The sequence below is a fragment of the Onychostoma macrolepis genome, chromosome 07 (assembly GCF_012432095.1).
Source record: "Onychostoma macrolepis isolate SWU-2019 chromosome 07, ASM1243209v1, whole genome shotgun sequence".
NCBI classification, from domain to species: domain Eukaryota; kingdom Metazoa; phylum Chordata; class Actinopteri; order Cypriniformes; family Cyprinidae; genus Onychostoma; species Onychostoma macrolepis.
In genome coordinates, this window is record NC_081161.1 from 28659343 (window position 1) to 28684927 (window position 25585).

Below are 25585 nucleotides of genomic sequence, written 5' to 3' on the forward strand. Positions count from 1 at the left end.
ACATGCTTATACTGATCTGCTCATTCCCTCTCTCAGGCTGTAGCCAGCTATCTCTGGCCACACAAATAGCCTCCATCAACTGAGAGGTGATTAAGGTGGGGATTGTTGTTGTGTGTGTGTGTGTGTGTGTGTGTGTGTGTTTTATATCTCCCTTCAGCAGATGTTCTCTTACCTGGCTCTAGCTCCTGTACCAATTTCCTGGGGGCTTAGCTCACACTGCATGTTCTCTCACACAATGCAGCACATAACCAAATCCTGGAATAGAGGAATTTCTTCCAGAACGTTGTGGAATCATCCTACTGATCTGGGGTCATTTGCTGCTATTATGGCTTATAAATATGTGTAGTCGGCTCAGCACTCATTCTCTGTTTGGACAAGGACTATAATCTTAATCATCTATTAAAGTCTCCATGTCTCCTCTCAGCATACTTCACACTACATCATAGATGAATGAGGTTTAGATTTAAAACACAATGAGCTCCACATGGTCAACAAATTAGATTTTACATTTTAAAGCTGCCAAGAGACAGTGATGCACATCCAGGCTGACTGAAGAAAGAGGATGCCGAGAAGCTCTCATCCTCTCGCTCTCTCTGTAATTTGTTTGTAATTGAGGGTGTTGTAGTCTCTGTTTTGTTTTGTTTTTTATATTTAATTTAAAAAAGCCATAACTTGATGTTTCAATGAGAAAGACAGGCTTATTTGGTGACATGTCTGACTTTTCTGATCGTTTAGTCAGTTTAAACCCCATCCCTCCACAACTGACTGCAAGCTCGTATTTATTTTTTTTAAATCCAAAACTGATTTATAGAACCAAGTCCCAACAATAGAGAAAAAAGATCTCTTGCTACTTTGATTCATCATGACTTTAAAAACTGTCTTCAGTGTTTTGGCATTATATAGTGCTTTGGAAATGCATTTGGTGATAAATATAATTTAATATGTTTCTCTGTGTAAACACAGGAACAATGTTGACTTTCACTTCCAGGAAATAAGGCTCAAGTGTGCTTTGGTCTCTGGTTTGCTAGTGTTTTGGATTCATGTTATGCTCTGAATTCTGGTCTGAATTTTTCATTGTGTTTCCTGCAGAAAGTCCTCTGTAGTCTGGCTGTGTCCAGGCATTAGAGCATAAAGAGATGGGACATCTTAAGATCCATAGGGAGAAAAGTTGTTGTTTGAGAGACAGTTTGAGTGTGATAGAGCCGACTGTTTATGAAGAGATTACACACTGACGCACATGCTTGCATCAGGAAAAGGTTTTTTTTTTTGGAATGTATAAGTGATTAGTGCCTTTGCACCTGCTTCATCAACACATATGCGAAAGTATGCCAGGTGGGCTCAGAAAGCTGTCGTATCCTTGGTTTTGCCTGTTTTTGAGCTTGCAAATGGTAAGTGATTAACGGCAAGCCTCCTCTCTGGCAAATGTTCAAGGGAACCTACTCCATTCCCCTGTTAAAAACAAATGATTTGGAAGTGTTTAAAACCAAATTGATGACTGATGTATTAAACAGGCTGATTATTTGACTTGGCAAAATTTTGATGCTGGTCGATATCAGTGTCTGTTTGACCTATTAACAGTAGTTGCACTACTACTGACCTGTTAAGAGTAGGAGTAGGCTAGTTCACCTTTCACCTTGCAGAATCTACAAGGGATGTAACGACATCAAAATCGCATGATATAACGAATAACAATATCTCGATATAAAGTCCACGGTACAATATTTATTGCAATATTTAAAAAAACAAAAAAAAGACAAATGAAGACTTGGGAAACAAATGGAAATTTTGTACATTTTAAAGTTCAATTATTCAATCTAATGCATTTTGAGAATTCAAAATTAACCCATGATCTTAACTTAGAAAACTTATTTTAGAAAAAGTCAGTGAATTGACTTGTACCTGAACTTTGAAGGGGACTCAACCCTCTTTTTAGTTGTGGTTGTGGTCTCAGTCTAAATTATGGTGTTTTAGGAAGCCAAATTAATTAGAATATAATAATAAATGTAACAACAATTTTAAATTATTGCTATTCATATAACAGAAATAGACATATATTTTAAAACAATTGCACTGTACAATAAATAAAAATGAATATTTCGGTATATTATTTTTGCTTTATGCTACAGTATGGAAATTACAAAACTTCTTTCCTAATTTAAAAGCTCCATATTTTGAATTTAGACTGCAGTAATGTTATCCCTTAAACTAGCTGTCAGCAATTCACACTGCACTTTTAAAGGGTTAGTTCTAGGGATGCATCGATCCGATATTCAGGATCGGTATCGGCTCCGATACAGGCATTTTCTGTGGATCGGGTATCGGTCAGATGAGACCGATCCAAATCCGATATTGTGCGTATACTATTCTGTGTCTTTGTTAAGCTCCACGAACGCACAAAAACATTATAAAGCACCATAAAGTCAAAGTGTTCTGAAGCCGTCCCATAGTTTAATGTGAGGTAGCCTACAGATGAATATTTAAGTCGTTATACTCAAGTTCACGTAAAATCTTCTTTCAGCTGCGTCTGTCTGTCATCATCCGTTCAGCATTCAAACTGTGTCACGTTCGGTTACTACAGTCAAGACGACGAAACTCTCCAAGAGCACACAATAACTAAAATTTAAAACTGTTAAAAGAAAAGGCTCAATAAATTATCGCACAGATTTAATAAGTTACGCATCGATATCTCTTTCCTTTGTGCTTTGAACTTCTCTATCCGGAGCTGCGCGCTGTGACTCCGTGCTGCTTCAAGCGCTTCATTCTGCACACGGGAAGCTTTTGGAGCTTTTCGTATTATAATACTTTTGCGCAATGAAAGATTATTTATAGAGTTTCTTGTTCTGTCCTATCAAGACTATTAATAATCTAATGTATAGCACAGTAATGGAGGAGGCAGCAACATGTTGCTGCTTTCATTATGTGCTATACATTTAAAAGAAATGTTTTTTATTTTTTTTATTTTGTAGTTTATATTTATAAATAAATACATTTACTTGTTATCATTAATGTATTTTGCAACAATACAAAGAGCAATGTGTAACATTTTACCAGATTTAGTCCTTCACTTTTATTTGTTCCCCGCTACTTCACTAAATGTTTCGATTTTTATAAAATTTTGCACTCATGATTTTTATAGAATAACTTTTGCTGCAAAAATATTCAATAACCTAGTTTATAATAGTATTTTTGTCATAGATTATGAATGGGCCTGTTTACACCTGGTCATTTCATGCGCGTTTTCGCTGATCGGATATCAATCTGATTTGTTAAAACGTTTCCATTTACACTTTGCCACATAGTCGCAAAACGAAGTTCACGTCAACGAAATCAAAAGATAAGCGCTGCATTTTATTAATTATCGGCTCATTTCAAGATCAAAGACCGCAATAGGAGAGCGCGCGGCATCGGCACTGGAAAGATAAGTTTGTCTTACTACTTGTAAAGATGATTGTGTTGGTGTCTGCGTCTTACTTTCAGTTTCATTTGCGGCAGTTTGCGCGTCTGCTTGTTGAAGAGATACTCTGCTCGTCTGCGGCGATGCGTGCTACATTAGCGCAATCATATCTGACTATAATGTCATAGCCTGTAACACTCACACGTTTATTATTTTTTACATTTTGGGAGGAGTAAAATTTACATATGTGGTTTCAACAGCCAGATGCATTTACACATGTCCAGCTTCGTCTGGAATGCGGCCCAGACCACCTCCTGAAGTGGTTTGAGCGATCGGATTTATATTACAAAACGCATGACCAAACGTTTTACACAGCCCCTATAGGCTATATTTTTTTCATGTTATTTTTTTCATTAAAATTAAGTTGTCTTGATAGATTTTGTTTAACATACAAAAGAGTGACACAGAAGTATAGAAATTCTCAACCTGGTCTCATAAAAATATACCTCTGCCACTTTTTGTGCGACACCGTTTTACGTACCTTGCTGCACGTTTCGCCGCAGTTTCAAATAGAAATGTCCACTGAGTGGCGCTAAAACACAGGTTCAATATGTGAACCCTGGCACATTTTTATTACGTAGATATTGGTATTGCTGTTTTTTTTTTGTATTACGTTGCTTCAGATACGTATTGCGGAAGTGGTTCAGAATTCAAATATCCGGGGACTGTCGCTAAAGCTTAATGCTCTGTCGTGTTGGAAATATGCCCTACACCAAATCCAGCCCTAAACCTACCCAATAGTGTTAACAAATGCAAAACTGATATAAAAACGTATTAGCTGATGCAACTGTGCTATTTGAACTTCCTTTTATGCAGATTTTAACTGCTTTGTCGAACCGTAGTTACACGGGATTCAAACCGGTGCTTCTCGTCTCCTAAGTCCGGCTCCGTACTCCGTGAGCTACCGAACAAACTTATCATCTCTGAAAACGCTGGATGTGTGCGATGCTAACATTCATAAGCATCATTTTCAAATCTCCCAGCATATTAATATTGTTTTGAAGCCATAGCATGATATTCTTCAAGTAATTGTGCGAAAATTACGCTTTATTAATCGCAACTCTGTAAAAAAGTCGTGCAGCAACTGTTACCTGGGCATATTATTCACCATGGTAAAATTAATGATTTGAATAATTAATGTATGAATGTATCATCACAAATGACCCCCAAAATAAAAACATAGTAGGTTTTATGGGGCTAATCGTTGTAAATAATGATTTAATAATTATAAAATAATGCCGTAATTATTCTAAAGCGCCATTTTACAGGAATAGTGTTTAATGAATAATGTTAAAGTGAACAAAATATTGGTAATTCTAACATCATGCTCATGTTTTTAATAGAATTCATCACATCTGGTCGGGCGGTCGCATACGGTCTAGCCACAGATGTTCAAATATTTAATGCACCCGAAGCTAAAATTGGATCCGAATTTTCCGCATATGCATATGATGGGAACTCCACGCAGCTCCCGCACTACTCTCCATTCGAAATGAATGACTTCCGGTCTGTTGCTTGTCGTTCGTCGGAGATAGTGGAAAGGCGGCTTCAGAATTTTCTGGATCGGATCGGATCGGAAAAAATGGTATCGTTGTATCCCTAGTTAGTTCACCCAAAAATGAAAATTCTGTCATACCCTCATGCCGTTCCAAACCCGTAAAACCTTTGTTCATCTTCAGAACACAAATTAAGATTTGATGGAATCAGATAGCTCTCTGACCCTCCATAAACAGCAAAGATATTACCACAATCAACGCACAGAAACCTAGCAAGGACATCAGTAAAATAGTCCATGTGACATCAGGGGTTTAACCATCATTTTTACGAAGCTACAAGAATACTTTTTGTGCCAAAGAATACAATAATAACATAACTTATTCAACAATTCTTCTCCCCGAGTTACCATCTTCTGCCATTTTGGAGAGTACCCCAGAACGTAATCAACATAATCAGCGTTGTTTACGCTTAGCATGCCCATGCTTTATCCTGAATGTAAACAATCCTGGAAACGGCCGTAGAGCTTTTATTCTGATGGAAAACTCCAGCTTCAGTGAAACAGGCTTACAAAAGTGCGTCTCACAACAAATCTAGTGAAATGCTGTAATCATAAAGCATAACTGGTGGCTGTTGTATTCCCAAACATGTGCTAAACTCACAGCACATGCAATAAATGAGTTCACAGCATTCGTTTACTGTGAACAGAGCTGTTCTGAGGCGCGGGAACAATGGATCATGAGCTGATCGCCTGAACAAAGTGCTGCTTCGCTTTGAAATGCGCAGCAAAAACAGACTTGAAGGAATTAAGCCATATTGTGCTTTCGTTTTTGTTCGTTTGACAGATACTGTACCAAGCATAATGGCCCAAAACACAACTTTAAAGACCTTTTATGTTAGAATAAGAACTTTAAACATATTTTAAAAAGTACACTTTTTGCCCGGAAGACCTATTGTTTCATATCGTCATGTGACCACGATGATATCGAGACACTGTTGCTAACGTGATACCACGATATCGATAATACCTTTACATCCCTAGAATCTACCAACTGTATTGACAATGCATATGACATTTCTATTTTTGTTTCCTATTTTGAGCACATTTTGTAAAAGTTTAGTTTAGTTTTGTTATGTGAGTAAAGATAAAGCATGAAGTTTTTGTAGCTAATTCTTCTTTCTTCTTTTTCTTTTTTTCCTGTTTAATGAAACCAATCTACCACTACTCATAATTCTTTCTAGATGACAGATTATAAATGTTGGAAAAACAAAAGATTTTATCTTCACTTTTAAAGGCACATTTTTCAGTAATTACAGAAAATGAGCGAAAAATAATTCTTTTCAAAACATAAAGTTTTAAATGTTCAGACATTCTAAAATTGTACCAGTCCATCTTTGTGAATTCAGACTAACAGATTTAATGCAATTGTAGCTTGTATACAAAAACATTATTAATTCTGATAACATGCTATTCAAAATGGACTCTAATGAAGTGCTGCAAATCATTTTTCAGACATATAAACAACGTTGGTTTTCAGTTATAAAATATCAACATCGGTTGATCTCTAGTACAATTGAAAGACGAAGGTGTAATTCGTAATGTGATAGAATACTAAAACAGAACACTTTCCTTTTGCAAATAATAATTCTAAACAAAACAGCATCTGTTCATCATATTTTGGGTTTTTTGGTCTATATGCATGTTTAGTCACTTGTCCTTTCTTTTGTAAATGAGCTCCATTGAGTAGCACACCATTTAGAAGGTAGTTGAGTGGCTCTGTTGGGGACTTTGCTATTTACTGCTGTCATATCTGGAGCCTTTAGATCATGCTATGATAGTATGGTTACATGGATTTATGTGTGTGTGTGCGCTCACCACTGGAGCTGTGTTGGTGAAACACAAAGCACTGAGGTATGTGAGTGTTGATCTTCCGCCAGTGAGCTGCAGGGCTGGAGATGGTGGGGGAGGGGTGGACGAGAGAGAGAGAGAGAGAGAGAGAGAGTTGGAGGAAAAGCTGGCACACTAATTGTGTTCTGGGCTCTTAGCTAGAGAGAAAGAGAGTGTGCATGCAAGTGAAATTGGGGGTAGGTATGTGTGTGTTTGTGACCCCTCAACTGTTTGTTGGCTCTCAGTCGCAGCATCAGACAGACAGGCATGTGAAAAGACGGAGGGATTCTTTCACTGAATCACCTTCATCCTCTGAAATTACAGTTCAAGAAAGATGATCTTCATCACGGCTCATGTGCACCTGAACCCCAAAGACAGACCGCAAACGCACCTACACAAATGCTTAAATTAACACGCGTTACACCTGAGCCTGAAAAACACTTCTCTGTTTCAGCAATGGAGAAACACACAAACACCTTCAGTTTTGTGCTGGTGTATTTGGCATTTTATGTTCTCTTTTCTGTTTTTAATAAGTAAAAATCTGCATGACCTTGAAGAATACTTGGCTGGATCACCCGCATCAAGTGATATTAGAGCATGTACCTGGCACAGATTTACCCTGGACAGCAGGAGCCAAAATACACACACACATACACGTTTACATACGCTGCAAAAAAAAAAGAAAAGATTTTGAATGTTTTTCAGAAGAAATGAGAAGTACTATCCTTTCTGTTGCCCCGAGACAAATGCATCAACCCATAAATTTGCATTAGATAAGTAAATAATTTAGGTTTTTTTGCTCGTACGCTGAACAGTCGTAACCTTTGTGCTGTTTGTGGGTGCATTTATTATTACACAGACCTTCACTAATGTGCACCTGTTTAATAAGCCCTTCACTAGATGGTCAGATTCAAGCTGCGTTCTGTTTCACAGAGTCCTTACACAGTCTTCACTGCTCCCTACACACTGTGCTGGGGATTTCAGCAGAAGTTCACATGGTGCATTCATTTGGAACTACATCAACCTCAGACAACACATGAGTAACATGGATTGGATTATTATACTTTTATGTTTATAAAAGTATTTTCATGTATTATTCATATAAACTCAAGTTCTATCTGTATTTGTCAAACTTGGAGCCTCTAATAAATAAAAAATGCGTAGTCAGTTTAAAAAAAAAATGTAAGTCTTAAATTACAAATAAATGCTTTTTTCTACTTAAAGAATTCTGAAAAAAGATGTTTCACAGTTTCCATAAAATATTAGGGAGCAACTGTTTTCAACATTATTAATAAAATTTATTACAATTTTAAAATATAATAAAATAGAAAAAAGTTATTATTTTTGTTGATTGTAATATTTCACAATATTACGGTTTTTACTATTTGTTGATCAAATAAATGCAACCTTGGTGAGTATTAGAGACTTCTTTTAAAAACATTAAAAATATCTCACAGACCCAAACATTTTGAATGATAGTGTGATGATGATGATATTAAATGCTGTATAAGGAAATGCAGCACTTCAGAGAAATAGCCCAATGTGAAGCACATTTTTGCATTAATTATTTTCTGACGATCTAGTTGCCTCAACATGCATGCTCGCTGTGATTTGAAGTCTTTCATAAAATGGCAAGATACCCTGTTAAGTCCACTTTGCAGGGCCATATCAGGTGATTGGATTGATGTATGATTGGAAAGAATGAGTTAGCTTTGCAGACTTTTTTTTTAGTACTCTACCTATTCATAGTGGTTTATTCTATTGGAATAAAGCTGCCTGACTCTGCAGACATCAAGTACACCTCTGTGTTTCTTCTCTCTGTGGATTTTAGAGTGGTGGTGGTGTTGAACCACTTTGAAACTCGTATGACACAGTGTTGTGCAGGAAAACCTCAGCAGGGTGGCCATATCTGACGTTGACACTGGCGCAACTAAGACCTGTTCTTTCTGACATCTGGGATTTGGTGTGTGTGAAATTATGCTGTATTAGTTGGTTGGGCTGTGATGAGGGAGAGGGGGATGAGTGTAGGAGGGAGATATGTGGGCGGTTGACTTTGGTGAGAAAAGTCAGAGGAATAAAATTCATGTGAACAAAACATGCAGGCTGCACACAAAGGTGTTTGGTGAATTCTGTATTTTAACTTCATTTTTATCATGGTTTTCTAGGCTTAATACTGCAACTGTCAAGTGGTGTTAAATTACATGAAGGGTCTCAAAAGTGTCTCAAAGCACTCATTTTAACGGCTTTGTTCATATATAACGTCAATACAGAACTTTTCCAACAACATTGGCGAATTGTCTGAGCTGATGTGACAACAGGTCTTGTACTCACATGAACTCCAGTTCAAACAACATCAAAATGTTATTAAATGTACAGAATAGACTATATGTGTTAAACGTCCTGCTGTCTGGTTATATATGCATCAGTTTCGGGTTCAGTGTTGTTCTGCAAAATGCTTCACAATGCGTCACAATGCCTCACACCCTGATATCCAATTCCTGGAATGTAATTTAACCACAGCTACCTCCTTTATTATGATTGGACCTGATTTTATTTTTTATTTTTTTCACAGTGTCTTCAGTACTCTCATTACTACATTATTTGATTGATAAAACAAGTCACTACTTTGACACCCTGGACATGTGAAAAAGCAAGTGTGTCTCAGAGAGAGAACTGACAGACATGTGAAGCATTTGACAGATGCAGTGTGCGTGCTCATGGTCAGGAACCTCCATCTCTCTCTCTTTCTCTTTTTTTCCTGTTCAGTCGAGCTGTTCAGACTCATAAGCTCAATCATACATCTCTCATTCTGCTTCGCTCACACACACACATCTCTCTTCAGTGCTGTGTGAATCTCCTGTGTTGTCAGTGTGTTGTTGTGTGAGATGTTCCTGGCTGGTCTGCAGTATTTCACCTGCTTTTTTACCCTTTCTTCTGAGTGTGTTCACCAGACCGAATGATTTGTCCGTAAATTAATGTCTACATCTCTTTTTAGTTCTGATTTCTCCATCCCTTCACCCGAACAGCTCAGTTATTGATTGTCATTTCTGCATTTGTTCCCGACAATTGTTGGAATATGATGGATCAGTGAGTGAATTAATGACTGATTGGATTTTAATGGGTCATATAGGGGGACATTAGAGTCGTTCTTGTAAGCTGCAGTCATGGCACCTTTGTCGGCGGACTCTGCTTTCAAACAGCATTATGAGTATTTTTACTGGAGTAGTCTCTCTGTGTGTGTGTGTGTGTGTGTGTTCAATTTCATTTGTTTTGGAAGCCGAGCAGCTCATGTCTCTGCCCTTCCCCCATCTCCTTCTCTCTCTCTCTCTCTCTCTCTCTCTCATGCCCACTGTCATTCTCTTTTTCTTTCTGAACCAACCTCTCCTCTGCTCTGCTCTGCTCTGCTCTCCTCTCCTCTCCTCTCCTCTCCTCTCCTCTGCTCTCCTCTCCTCTCCTCTCCTCTCCTCTCCTCTCCTCTCCTCTCCTCTCCTCTCCTCTCCTCTCCTCTCCTCTCCTCTCCTCTCCTCTCCTCTCCTCATTTTAAAGCAGAAATGCATCATGTGTTTTATTCAGGAATGTCTGGCAGGATCCTAGTTGTAAGAGCATCTGCTCTGATTTGTTCTTGTTTGCAGCAGAGGGATTGAGTTGTTAATCAGTGCATTGTTAGCTTTTTATTGTCTGGTTAATTCTAATCTAATATCTTGTCCAAAGGAGAAGCTATATTTATTTACACAGGAAAGAATGCAAACAGACATTACTTAGATGCAAATGGTTAAACGGATAGTTCCACCCAACATTCTAATTCTGTCATCATTCACTCACCCTCATGGCATTCCAAACCTGTATAACTTTTTTTTTGAAACACAGGAAGATATTTTGAAACGTATTTGAAATGTTTTGGTATATATAGTGAAAGCCAATGGAGGTTAAAACAACACTGGACCCCACTGACTTACATTGTATGAACACATAAGTGTACATTTTTCACTTCTATACAGGTTTGGAATTACATGACGGTGAGTAAATGATGACAGAGGATGTTTTTCAATTCTAAGAATGCAGAGAATGGGTTTGCATTCTCATGGAGACCGGTCTTGCCAGGCTACCCTTAAAAGAACAAACTCAAAATGACACAAGGACACAGAACGCATCTGTGAGAATAGAGATGTCTTATTACTCAACTGGCCATCCCAGAACATTTTAAATAGCAGGACAGCACAGTTATATAACATAACATCATCGTAACTGATTAAAACATTTACTTACATTATTTTATATCTTTTTATTTTACTGCAAGTATTTGTAAATTGTGCTCTGTAAGATTCTTTATAATATGCCACGATAAAGCACTGCAGGCTTTTTTCAGGTCTTTATTAAGATTATGGCAAACAAAACTACATATTTACTTTCACAAGCAGTCACGCATTTGCACGCATGCAGCAGGAAGTTTAGAAGTTTAAAGGAATAGTTCACCCCAAAATGAACATTTTGTTATCGTTTACTCACCCTCATGTCGTTCCAAACCTGTATAAATGTCTTTTTTATGATGAACACAAAAGAAGATATTTTGAAGAATGCTGGTAATCAAAACAGAAATCATAGTAGGGAAAAAGTCAATAGGGGCTAACAACTGTTTGAACTATTCCTTTAAGCTTACATACGACGTCTATCCACAGCATTTACTGGGATTTTTAACGGTTTGCTTTTCTTAAGTCTACATTTGCTGCATCCTCAATATTGAGAACGCTTGGGTACTTTCATGAATGTCCTCTGTTTTTGCATTCTTGAGTATTGGAATTGAACTTCAAGGGTTGAGGATGATGTACTGTGAAAACACAAGGATGCAAGGTCGCATAAGAAGAAATGACAAGACTGTTCATTTTTTGGTGAACTTTTGGTCTCTTTAATCTCACCAGGAAGCACACATCAATCAAACTGGAAAGCATGTGTTCGTTTGCCCTTCTGGAGAAGAATGGTTTATTATTAGGAATGTTAGTGTGTACATTGCCCGTCTTTGCTCTGCATTGTTTGCCCTCTTCTGTTTGGTTTTTCCGTCTCGTTTTCAAGCCTGTGGAATGTGACACTTCCGTTGTGTTTGTGTGTGTTTGGGGCTGCTCTTGCATATTTCATAGCTTAGACCATTACTGAACTATCCTAGCCTGAGGGAAAGCGCGTGTGTGAGAGATGTGTTTGTATTTGAGTGTGTGCCTTCAGATGTGTGTATCAGTGTCTGAGCTGCGAGTATGTGTATGTGTATGCGTGTTTGCCCAGTAAACAGTTTGGCCTATGCAAATTAAGTGTGTTTGGCGCTGGAAGTGTGATGTTGTCATCGAGTTGGCTCAGAATGTGCGTGTTCATTTCTGCCGCTCTCGTTCTTTCCTTCTCCTGTAGCAAATGGTGATGAGCCTGCGGGTGTCAGAGCTGCAGGTTCTTCTGGGCTACGCGGGCAGAAATAAACATGGACGAAAGCACGAGCTCCTGACTAAAGCCTTACACCTCCTTAAAGCCGGCTGCAGCCCTGCCGTCCAGATGAAGATCAAGGAGCTCTACAGACGACGCTTCCCCACCAAGCTGGTGTCCCCAGCAGAACTGGCCCTGCCCGGAGTCCACCCCGCCGCTGCCTCCTTGCCCCCCGGCCTCACGCAGTTGGGATTTGATGGGCACGGAGCACCCCCATCCCCTCTGCTCCCCATCTCCCTCCTCGGGCCCAAACACGAGCTGGGCCTGCCCCACCTCCCCACGAACCTGCACCCCGTGCACCCTGATGTCAAACTGCAACGGCTGCCCTTCTACGATGTACTGGATGAGCTCATTAAACCCACGAGTCTTGGTGAGTTTCTGAGATTTAGAGGAGTGATAGTGAGGTGTGTGTATGTTAGTGCACATTTTTAGTGGTGTGTTTTTTAGAACAGCGTGTATCTGTAGATCTGTGTGATGTATGGCAACCGTAGAGATGCGTGGACCCGTTTTTCCTTACATTAGCATTTTAATGGTGTTGGCTGGTTTGGCATCAGCATGTTCGTTTGCCTGAGGAGTGTTGTTCAAATAGACTGCCAATCCCCACAACCAACCACAGCCTCTCTCTCTTTTCCTAAACTGTCTCGCTCACTCTCATTTGCATACAGTGTTGAAATCATGAGTACATACACTATGGAACCAACAACACTCACAAAGAATATTCTAGAGCACACATTGCAGTGGTCCAAACAGCCAGTGTCCAAAATTAACGTGTGAAAATCTATCTATCTATATACAGTTGTGGTCAGAATTTTACATACACTTTGCAGTATCTGCAAAATGTTAATTATTTTACCGAAATAAGAGGGATCATGCAAAATGCATGTTATTTTTTATTTAGTACTGACCTGAATAAGATATTTCAAAAAGATTAGTTTAGATCAGGGTTCCTCAAATCTTTCCCTGGAGGGCCAATCTGCTGCAGAGTTTAGCTCCATCCCTGATCAAACTCACCTACCTGTGATTTTCTAATGATCTTGAAGGCTCTGATTAGCATGCTCAGGTGTGTTTGATTAGGGTTAGAGCTAAACTCTGCAGGAAAGTGGATCTCGTGGGCCAGATTTGAGGATCCCTGGTTTAGATAGTCCACAAGAGAAAATAATAGTTGAAAAAGTTTATAAAAAAGTCAAAAGTTTACATACACTTGATTCTTAATACTGTATTGTTACCTGGATGATCCACAGCTGTTTTTTTTTTCTTTTGGTTTTCCAGCATCTTTCGCGTATTTGAACCCTTTCCAACAATGAATGTATGATTTTGAGATCCATCTTTTCACACTATTCAGGACAAATAAGGGACTCATGAACAACTATTACAAAACAAAACAAACAAACAAACAAAAAAAACCGGCTGAGGATCATCCAGGTAACAACACGTAACAAGTATTAAGAATCAAGCATATGTAAACTTCTGAATGGGTCATTTTTATAAATTCAACTATTATTTTCTCTTGTGGAATATATTTAAATGTCTTTTATGTGAAATATCTTGTTCAGCTCAATACATGACATATAGTTTGCTTTTGTAGCTTTGTTTCAAGAGTGTCTTGCCACTGTTCTGGAAAAATGGTGTAAAAGAATAAAAACATTTGGTTTCAGAGCTAATTGCAATGATATATCTTCTGTTATGGTGAAAGTTGTTAGAAGACATGTGACAGTCATTAAGCTTTTCTTTAGCTGAATCACTAGTGTTGCTTACTTCAGCGATTTTCGACTGTTCCTTTGTTCCTCAGGAATGAGTTCTGGACAACAGTATACTTCCACATAGATGAGTTCCAGACTGTGCTAGAGCACTCACTGCTAAACACAAATGACATCTAGACCAGGTTATAGTAACAAAACGTGCATATAGTGGCAACATTCTTTTGCAGCTAACAAACACTCATCTACTTCACTCAGAAATGCACAAACCTATGAAGCTTCCACCCCAAAAATGCATCCACCCCACAGCTCATGTATAAAATATCAGCCTGCTGATAGATAGACTATTCAGGGTGTGCTGTGCTAAAACATCTAAAGTCAGAGCAAAATGTCTGCTCTGGAGATTACTTTAAGATGGGAGAACATACAGTATGAAGTGTATTTTTGGCTGTGTGTATTTCAAAGTAACTATACTCAAGGTGTTACAATTTTTCAATTTAATGCTGCAGGTTACTATTAATTTCTTCATACACTATATGATGTTACTGTTAATATAGTCTCTTCAATTGCTTTCTCTCTCTGTTTTTTAAAGGCCATAATGATTTTGCCATTTGATTTTGTATTAGAGTAATCCTTTTAAATAGCAGTCACTTAGCTCAGAGTCATATGCTCAGTGGTGTAAATAGGTGCTTGGATCACACACCAACTGAAACTTTTCACAGTTTGTTTCACAGTCGTATAGGTTTTGAATTGCACATGTGAAAGGTGATATGCAGTACAGAAAACACAATCCCAGCAGTACTAGTGTGACAGTATGGCTTTTTTAAGAGCGCAATATACAGTACTAGACTTGCTGTGTAATAAAGTAAAGTGTAAATTTAGCAGTTTTGAATAGATAAGCACACATGTTAGATATGTGTTTAGTCATTAACGCTAACTAAATAAGCCTATACCTTCAGTCTGAGTAAAACAATGGTGTGTTTGATCAGTTTGTGCATATTTGAATTTTCATTGAGCTTTATTGAATCATAGATTATATTCCAATGGCATACAATCTCATTCACTGCAAGTGCTGAAGACCATTTTAGCAGTTGTGTGCTCATTAGTCTCTTGGAACAGATCTTTAGGTTTGGTGTTAGCATGGTTAGACACCATTTTATTTATTATAGCTAATAAATAGCCTGTTCTCTGTTTGTTCTTTGATGTGTTGTGTTTTGATTCTCTTATTTCCCTTTGCTTTAAAGTAATGGTAGAATTAATGATGTTAAATCACACCCTGCTAAATGCTGTGTTTAAGTCCTTGTGAGAACGTCCTACTTACAAATTCGTAAAACGTTTAGGTGATTTTTATCAAAAAAATTAACTCAGTGGACACTTTTCTCTTTCCATAACATGCAGCTTCCTAAGTTTGGGGTCTGCAAGATTTTATTTTATTTTATTTTTTTGGAAAGAGCCTCTTATGTTCACCAAGGCTGCATTTATTTAAAAAAGCCATAAAACACAAATATTGTGAAATATTATAATTTTAATAATAATTCTAAAATGCATTCAATTTATCAGTCCCTCCAGTTTTTCGCGATTCAGCGATCGCTGAATGCAATGCAAAATAAACAAAATGTCGCATTTTTTTGTGATCCTGCATAATTCGTCACTTAACCGCAAAATAATCGCAAAAAAATAAATAAAAGACCTCACATAACATAAAATTATAATCATCTAACTGAATTATTTTACGTTACGTGGATTCAGATGTTGTTCACGTGATGACGTCTGTGTATGTGAGCGGTCTGTCAAGAAACAATGGCGGCAAATTTGTCTCACCTGCCTCCTCACATCACATCAGTGCCAAGGACCGGGCTAAGCAATATCCCGATATACCGCACGAGCAGGGGCGGCGTTTCCGTATGGCAGAGTATGCAGTTGCCATACCCTAGCCCAGTCAGGTGCGCCGTGGAAAATTATCCAAACTTCATATCTCTATTATAATTCGTTATTATTATTTTAAATCAGAGGGTTTTAAAAATGTTTAACCAATGATAAGCATTAAAAAGAGCTTGTCTCCTGGAGGAGACCGATCTCCGCTTTTTCGCAATGAAAGGGTGAATAAATAATTGATGTTTAAATAGTACAGCGTTTTCTTTACTCAAACACTATGTCTGTAAAGGCTAATGTTTTTGTGTGCTTGAAGAGCGGAGAAGAAGTAGGTTATTTGCCATCTATCCAATATACTTTTGTACGTTTTAAGCATAAGCGCTTAATTTGAGATTTTGACCAAGTGTATTAAACAACAAGAAAAACTAAGCGCCCATATAGCTACAATAAATGTTATATAACCTGTAAAAGTTGATGAAAGCATATATTGCGACAGTTACAGCCGTTCTAATGACACTCCATCTCCGTCATTCGCTGGTCAAAAACTTTAACTCCATTTGAACTTGAATTTCATATAATGTTAAGTGCATTAAGTGCACACTGATCAGTAAAGTCTGATACAATACCAACGCTGACTACGCAGTGTTGTTTAATTATTGAATTTTTTCCCCTTCTATTTTTTTATATATCAATATATAATACATATATCAATATATCAGAATTTATTAAGAGACCAAAATACCAAATGTATGAATTGGATTTACAAGCAGTATGTACAGCTACAATACTTATTTGTTAATGTTTACATAGGTAAGGTGGAAAAAGGGTCCTGAGGTTGTTTTAAAAGTTCAAATGTTTCAGAATTGACTAAGAGACCAAAATAAACCAGCTTTATGCATTTTGTTTGTTATTTGTGAATATTGTGAATCTAACATAATACATAATCTGCACGTTTAATAAACTCCAGCTGGTTCAAAATCGCATGCGATTAATCGTGCAGCCCTATTGGGGACACTTAATTTCCAGTGATATCGTCGAATTGATTGCACAAATACTATTAGAACTGAACTGAGCTGGATGATGACATCACTGAATTCAATAATGAAATGCCTTTAACTGAAAATTGAGTGTTTACTATTGTCCTTCTGCACCACTGACACTGTTTAATTTGAGTTAATTTGGTAAATGTGATATAATTTAAAAGAAAAAAAAAATCGCAAATTTGTCACAAATTTATGGAAATTACCACCACAAAATCAGTCATTTTGATCGCAAAAATCACACAAAAAAATCGTGAAATCCTGGAGGGATGGAAAGATCAAAAGAACAACAGAAAAAAAAAAAAGTTTTGTAACTTGCTACTTTTGATCAATTTAATGTGTCCTTGCTGAATAAAAGTAATGTCTTTTTAACAAACAAACAAACAAAAAACCCCTCCAAACTTTTGAACGGTAGTGTAGGTATGAAGCTGATGCAGCGTTATTGTACCCATGGTGTCACAGAGAATGATGGGGAATATAGTTGTTCAAGTCATAAATGAGTAGCATGTTTTACTAAACATTATTGCCATTTTTCATCTACAGCACACAAAATGTTCACAAACTAAATTGCTAGATTTTTATATTGAGTTACACCTGTTATCATAATCATTGAGAAATTCCAAACTTTCAAATCCATTTAGAGATCTTTTTCCTGGATTATTTGTCCTTTCATGTGATCATGTGTGTGATTCTCATTGTGCTTGAACAACATATTTATCTTTAACAGCATAGCGTTGCCCCCTGCTTTATACGCCACAGGAAGCAAGTATTTATTTATTCTTCATAATCACATTATTCTGCTCTCATCAGAGCGATCCATGCTCTATGCATACATTAGTCATTATCTCAATCATTCTCTGGCATGCTGGCATGTAGGAGCATTTAAAGAACTTGGACCCTTTTTAGATGAATTTTCGTCATAGAAAGGATGTCAGTGTCTTTTATTAATTAGCAGAGATGTGTATCGCTGCTGTTCGCAGCATGAATGTACTCCCACACATTGAGAGCAGTGCAGTGTGCATCCTTCAGTTATGAACCTAACAATACAGTATATACACTTTCTGAATAAAGACTGCATCACAGACAATTTCAGCAATGTCAGAATAGTTTTGGGGATGAAATGAGTTAAACAGATTTAGAGTGTGTGGAAGCCCATCAGCTCAACACTAGAAGACACTTTGTCTCTCAGTTTAGTTTGAATTGAAATTAGCTTTAATTACCGCAAACAATACAACATTGCCGAAGCTGTGATCGCATTTAAACAGAAAGTAACAAATTAGTAGATAATTCAGTATTAGTTACAGTTGTGCACAGTCTCCCTTTCTGTTTTTCTCTTTCTCTCCATTTCTTTGTGTTTCTCTTTCTGTCTTAGTGTTCTGCAGAAAGACTGAGGAATTTTTATTGGCGTGTATGTCGGGTTTAGAGTATCCTAGCAGTGTTTTCATTAAGATGAATGATCTACAGAGGCTTAGTATGGGGCTGTGTGTGGGCACACTAAAGCAACAGCGCAGTTCGTTCAATCATACCCTCACAATTTTGTGTCTTGTCGCCAGTTTTCTAAAATGCTAAGTCTATGAGTATTACTTCCTGTATTGTCTTTAGTCACACTATTTTCTCTGTGGCCAGATGGACATATATCAGCTTTGATAGGCTGTAGTGGTCTGAATTTTATTTTTAGTGGTCCTGTCTGTTTATGTTCACTTCAAACATCACTGACTATGTTTACACGAATACCTAAATTGATCTCAGGCACGCTATTAGTGGGTCGAGCGTGTAAACAGATCCGCTTACAGTCATGTGCGTCTCGTGGATGTTGGTTTGCATGGTTTTCAAAGTGTTTGGCTTTCCATAAAGCTCATGACTAAATAAAACAGTTACTAATAGTAATATGCAGTTTGATATGCTGATGAGTGACTGCAGCATTGCTAAAATAAACACATACATGTAATATTAATTGCTCTCACAATCAGTGCTGGGATGCTTGTTCCCACTTTCCATTACTCCAGGCTTTAGTGTCACATGATCTATCAGAAACCATTCTAATACGCTGATTTGGTGCTCAAGAAACATTTCTTATTATTATCAATGTTGAAAACAGTTGTGCTGCTTAATATTGTTGTGGAAAATGTTGTATTTTTTTTTTTTTTTTTTATAAGATAATTTGATTAATAGCATTTAATTGAGAGAGAAATCTTTTGTAAAACTATAAATGTCATACCTGTCACTTTTGAATTTTGAAAAGTATTTTCTTCCAAAAGATTTTCAGACCAGATTTAACCTACCAATCATATAACGATGAAAAAGTGTATTTCATTGAACATCCATGCTTCTAAATTAAAATAAAGTCAATTAAATGAAGTGCCTTCATGATTAAAATCATTTTTATTCCATTCCATTACCATCTTATTGGAATTTTTTAAATTAGTGCATTCCTGAACTGGATTATCTGGATTATTACTCATATCGTGATATGAGATTTAGGTTTGTTGGTTTGATTTTGCGCCAATTCCTCACAAAGTTGTGCAGCTGCAGTGAGTGTCAGTCTAACTATTACTTAACTCCGTATCCAGAATCATGACTCGGCGAGCCTCTCTGAAGAATGAAAACACACAGACATCACTATCAATCACACAGTGCAGTCAACACAATAAAGAGTCTAATTCACAAGACACCCACCTGTGAAAGAGAAGATCAAATGCTTTTTTAGCTCATTCTAATCTAAATTCAGCAACAAATGACTTTACCAACCAGAAAGCTTTTGTTAGAATAAGCACAGCGTTTTGTCATACATAAAAACTCATGCATATCTTCGGGTTTTGGTTTGGCTTCACATTTGTAATCGGATGCTAAGAAAGGTACACTCTTAGATACTGTTGCCCTCACACATGGCTACAGAGCAGGATTTATGTCTGTGTTAATTAGGCGCGTGCAGATAAACGGGAAGGTTTGTCAGAAACAAACTGTAACACACAGGCCTTCACGTCCACTTTGCATCCAACTGTTGAAGCAAATCAGATGATGAAGACTGCTGGGCTATTTTTAGATTAGACATGGGGGAGGGAACTTGTGCTTGTGCTCTCTCTCTCTCAATCTCTCTCTCTCTCTCTCTCATATGCCCCTGTCCGCCTCTCCCCGTCAATCTCCCTTTGTTTCCCTCCATCTCAGCACCGTTATTTTCTATGTCTCTCCCCTACCCATCTTTCTCTTTCTCTAGCTCTCTCGTCTTTTACCTCCCCAGTGTTGATTGTGAGAATAGAGATCAGGCTAATTATGTGTCGTCGAGTCGATTTTCCAGGTTTAATTGCACCCCTGCTGTTTCATGTTAAGGAAAGCGAGATATTTGATGAAGGTGCAGGAGAGAACAAGAGACAGATTGAATACAAGCAAAGCAGGAAAGAAAGGGCCAGAGGAAGGTACGGCCTGTGAAAATGTGTAGGTGGGTGTATAGCGGCACCTGTTTGGCCTTTAATCAGCACGGCCCTGGTCAATATGCATAGTTAAATGGGAAGTAATTAGCTCCATAACGATGCCTCATACACTCATATTCAGAGATCGCCTTTTCTTTTTGATGTATGCTGATGAAATAGAGCAAAGTCAATAGACCTGTCAACAGGATGATGTATTGTACGTGTATGAGAAGGGAAAAGACAAATGAAGGCAACAGAGAAAATAAAATGAATCGAGAATAAAAGCAGCTGGGAGGGGGAGAGCGTGCAGCAAGTGTCGAGAAAGTAAAATGGTAACAACCTGAAAAACAGCTTCACAAAGAAGCAGGAAATTAAGACATTTTGTGTAATTTTTGAAGATGTGTGTTTTAGGGTTGCACGATACACCGGTACTACGGTAGTATCGCGATACTAAAGCTTAAAAATACCCGCGGTGCCATTGCATTTTTTAAACGGTAGTATCGTCCATACGGTACCGTAAGATATGTTGTATGCACGGCAAGAACACTGTTTAAAACGTTCATTTGAACATGCATGCCAGCAGAAACATTACAAGTTGATTGCCAATTGTCTTTCTGCTGTGCTCTGTGTATAACGTTACGCGTTATATGGTGCTGAGTGTTTCCCGATGCTTCAGTTCAGTTTGCAATGGGAAGTCACACTTGCACGTCGTTGTTCATGCTGCAGTTTATCAGAAGAAAGGGTCTGATTCAGACCATCTTATGTCATTTAAAAAAAACAGCAGCTCAAGCATCACTTATTCAACATCATAATATCTTACAAGAAAGTATTCTCACAGTGTAATTAATTTGACCACTTCTAGAACAGGTGTAATAGTTCGTTTCTGGAAGCATCTTTGCGATCACGAATGCAAATCCATTCATCAGCATAGCGGCTTTGCACTTGGTTCTTATCAATCATTATGTATATTTTGTTTATTCATTTATAATGTTATGTTTTAATATACATGCTGCTAACTCGGAAATTTAAAGATACGCGAGCAAAAAAATGCTCCTGACAGTTCGGCAATACGACACGAGAAAGAGTGCTGTTTTTGTTTCTGTGTTCGAATCCAAATCCGCGTTGATTTGGGCGAATCACTGATTCACTGAACCATTCATAAAAACAGTCATTTGATTCACTCCTGAAGGATTCAGCCGTTTTGAAAGAATCGTTTGAATGACTCAGTGATTCAATCACGAACTTCTGCCACCTGCTGGCCGTTTTTAAGTTTCCCATCTAAAAGTAGGCATATTACATTATTTTCCAACATATTTCTATATTCAGAATTTAGTATTTAAAACACTAATCTCATAACATTATTTATGCAATTATGTATAAATGCCACATCTAAATGTCACTCCATGCAGCTTCTGTGCAGTGCTAAGATGAGTTTTGTTTAGATCATTTCATGGATAACAATAGCCAGTCATTCATTCACATTAAGTATTCAGAGAATAATATTGTCTGTTTTCACTTACATCTATTTATTTATTTTGTAGAATTGAATTTTAAATTAACACAATACTGCATGGTATCGTGATACTTCAGCTGGCATAGTATCGTAAGACATTTTTATGGTATCGTGACAACCCTAGTGTGTTTACATGATGACCTTCGTCAAGATAACAACATGGCACCACTTGCGAATCGAATGTCTCATTAACAAATCAAGCTTTCTTTTAGGAAGATATTATACAAGCAAGAGTGCTGTAGTACATTCAGTAATTCTTTAGCTAGCGTTAACATCGCTGTTCCTCTGTACTTTAAAGGGGTCATATAATGCCCATTTTCCACAAGTTGATATTATTCTTTAGGGTCTTAATGAAAAGTCTGTAACATAGTTTGGTTAAAATTTCTCATTGGTAGTGTAAAAAACACCTTTTTCACCCTGTCAAAAACAGCTCTTGTCAGAGCAAGCCGTATTGTGTCATTTTCCTTTAAATGTTAATGAGCTCTGCTGACTCCGCCCCTCTCTTCCAAGCCGCTCTCTGAGGGACTGTTTACTTTAGCCGCATTCATCTTGAAACTTGCTAATTAGCACATTATTAGGAAAGGCCATTTGCAAAGATTCATTTAAAAAACCTTGTACTCACTTTTCCTGGAGGTGAAGAGGATGCATTTAGGTAGATCGAGGGAGCATTCCCTTCAGAACAAAACCTAATCCTCTTCAGCCGCTCAGATGACAGGAGTAAATGACTACTGCTATGTTCATTATTACATCCAACAACAAAATCATTCTTGGAGTCATTCTTGTCTACATCTGCTCCGGTGGTGAAACAACTGATGACAGCTCACTCAGGGTGGGTCTGAGCTAAGCCACCAGTGCAGTCTGTGTTAAAAGCTGCTGTCAATCAACAATCGTGGGGGGCCTCCGTCCGTGTGACGTCACACGGACAGACGGCTCAATTTGAGAAAGGGGTAAAGATTTGACGAGATTACAAAAAAAAACACTGGGTGGATTTTTATCATTATAGGGTGGTTGTGTACACACACTGCCAACACACATTTCAGTTCAAACAACTTGTAAAAGTGCATGTAGCATTATATGACCCCTTTAATGGTTAGATGCTTCACTGCCATCTATCAACGTGATTCATCAGCAAGATCATCATTCCCTTGCCTTTCCAACAAAAAAGAAGCTACTTGTTGGTGCCGATAGCCTTGTGGGCATGTAGCATGCCGATATACAGCGCTGCTGCACTATGGGCGTCCCGAGTTTGAATCAGAACCTTTCTGATCCCGCCCCCCTCTCTCTCTCCCACTTTCTTTCTGTCAGCTCTACACTGTCCTATCATAATAATAAAAAAGAAGCGACCTAGGTATCACTGTTTTCTCCATCATAAACTCTTTTCATCTTGTGTATGCCGTACCGATTTTTGTGCTATTTTTTTGTGAAAAATTCTGAGAATTCTGTCATTAATTACTCACCTTCATGTCGTTCCAAACCTGAAAGCCCTTCGTTCATCTTTGGAACATAAATTAAGATATTTTTGATGAATTCCTACCATAATTCTCTGATAATGAAGTTCTCTGACCCTACCATAGACAGCAAGGATCCTGACATGATCAAGGCTTAGAAACGTAGCAAGGATATCTTTAAATAATCCTTGTTACATCAGTGGTTCAACCGTAATTTTACGAAACTACGAGAATACTTTTTGTGCACAAAGAAAACAAAAATAACGACGTTATTCAACAATTCGTCTCCTCCGCTTCACCCTATAGCGCCATTTTGGCGAGTATCATATATGTTGTTTTGATCTGAACGTAAACAACGTATCCACGTACATACTTTCTCTGGATGAGAGCACTTGCATTAGTTAGAGCGTTGTGTGTAAGTCTATGTTTGTGTGTAAGAGTGCAAAAGTGAAAAAAACGACACCGTTACTGAACGACACAGTAGTTGGTCTTTCTTCCTTTGTCACATGATCGGCTTTTCTAATGTTTCTAATTTTTAGCAGTTCTCTCAGAAACCTCCTCCTTTTAAAAAAAAAAAAAATAGGGCTGCCACGATGCCAGATTTTCATTATACAATTATTGTGGCCAAAGGAATTCAAAATAGCTAGTATCTATTCCGGCAAGACCAAATACTCCATCTCTAAATGGGCCCGAAGCTTGGTGTTTAACCTTTATCAAAAAGATGCAGATCTGTGATTTGCAGTCTGTTATTATAGCATTCTTATTGTTACTGAGTGTAATTAACAGCACAGTCCCTAAAGACTTGCATGACTTGTTGCAGGCTGAATCTGGTAGCGCAACAACAAATGTTTCCAATCAGTAACAATCCTCACATAATCTGTATAGTTTCAAACATGCACTCTGTCATAGCAACCGTTTCAGAGTGCCGCCTGTAACCATAATGGTTTCTGACACATTGTTTGTCTTGTCCTTGAACCTTTGGAAAAAAAAACAGCTTGGTTCTCTCCCTTCGATGACAGTGGAAATGAACTGAGTGGGAATGATATGAGCATTCCCAGAAAAAGTTTGTTTTGAAGGAATATTGATGTTATTTAAGCTGGACATGGATCAGAGTTGGGGGAGAAGACTGTAACATTACTCTTCGAGCTTTGATTGTAGCCCTCTCACATATGGGTGGAATTATGAGTACAGGAATCTTGCTTTGCTATTGAGAATGAAACATTAAAAAGACTTCATCTAAATAATTAGGATTGGTTGAAATACTTTGCATATTTAAGCTTGTTCAGATATTTTTCAGAGCCCACAAACCTTATATGAAATTTTCACTCAGCACAAAGTCATTTACAGTTCTGTTGGGTTTTGTTCACAGTAAGCATTAAATATGAACTATATTTTATGTAAGGTTGTTTCAGTGTAGTTATTATTCTTCTCTGGATTTTTTTCTCTCTGCAGCCTCAGATAACAGCCAGAGGTTTCAGGAAACATGTTTTGCATTTGCATTGACGCCACAGCAGGTCCAACAAGTCAGCAGCTCAATGTAAGTCTGTTTATTCATAATATTCCTTCAGAAATGAAATAATGAAGTTACAAAGCAAAATCCCAAAATAAAAAGAGGAGTGTCTTAAGCAGCGATGTGATTTTTCCGTATAAATAAGGATTTCCGTATTTTCCGAACTCTGAAGGAGTGTGACTCGCGTAGATCCGAGTTTTTTTTTTTTTTTTTGGTTACTACATAATATTTGAAATCGCACAAATGGCCTTAAGCTAATACCTAATGCTGGGTACACACCACAAGATAATCGGGCTGATTTTGGGCCGATTTATTTATTATTGTTTTTTGTTTATTATTGTATTTGATGTAATTTGTATGTTATTGCCCTTGCATGTTCTTTGTTCTAAAATTGCAACTAAAAAAAAAATTGTTTATGTAATTATATAATAGGCTGTAGTCAGACGCTACATGTCTGCTGTTACAGTACTGTTTTTAGTTTCGATTCACTGTTAGTACTAGCTGCGCTGTGATTGGTTTGAGCCGCTTTAATTTGTATTTGGGAACGCAACATTCCTCATTAGAAGCGTTTATAAATCTGTTATTGTTTACAAAGAGAAGTTTCAGTGTCACATGATCATTCAGAAATCATTCTAATGTGCTGATTTGCTGCTCAAGAAACATTTCTCATTATCAATGGTAAAAACAGTTTTGCTGCTTAATATATTTGTGGAAACAATGATACCACTCAAACATTTGCATAAGATTTAAAATGAGAGAGAAATTAATAATTTTATTCATCATGCATGAAAGTGAAGATTTA

At 37.6% G+C, this 25585-nt stretch overlaps 1 protein-coding gene across 1 annotated transcript in view; it reads left to right on the plus strand.

Moving 5' to 3' along the window:
- The window catches only part of pias1a (protein inhibitor of activated STAT, 1a), a 41379-nt gene that overhangs the window by 3250 nt on the left and 12544 nt on the right, over window positions 1-25585 (plus strand). The window contains exons 2-3 of the mRNA XM_058782510.1: window positions 12228-12666; window positions 24726-24810. Coding sequence (XP_058638493.1) covers window positions 12228-12666; window positions 24726-24810 — 524 coding nt within the window. The remainder of the gene's footprint in view (window positions 1-12227; window positions 12667-24725; window positions 24811-25585) is intronic.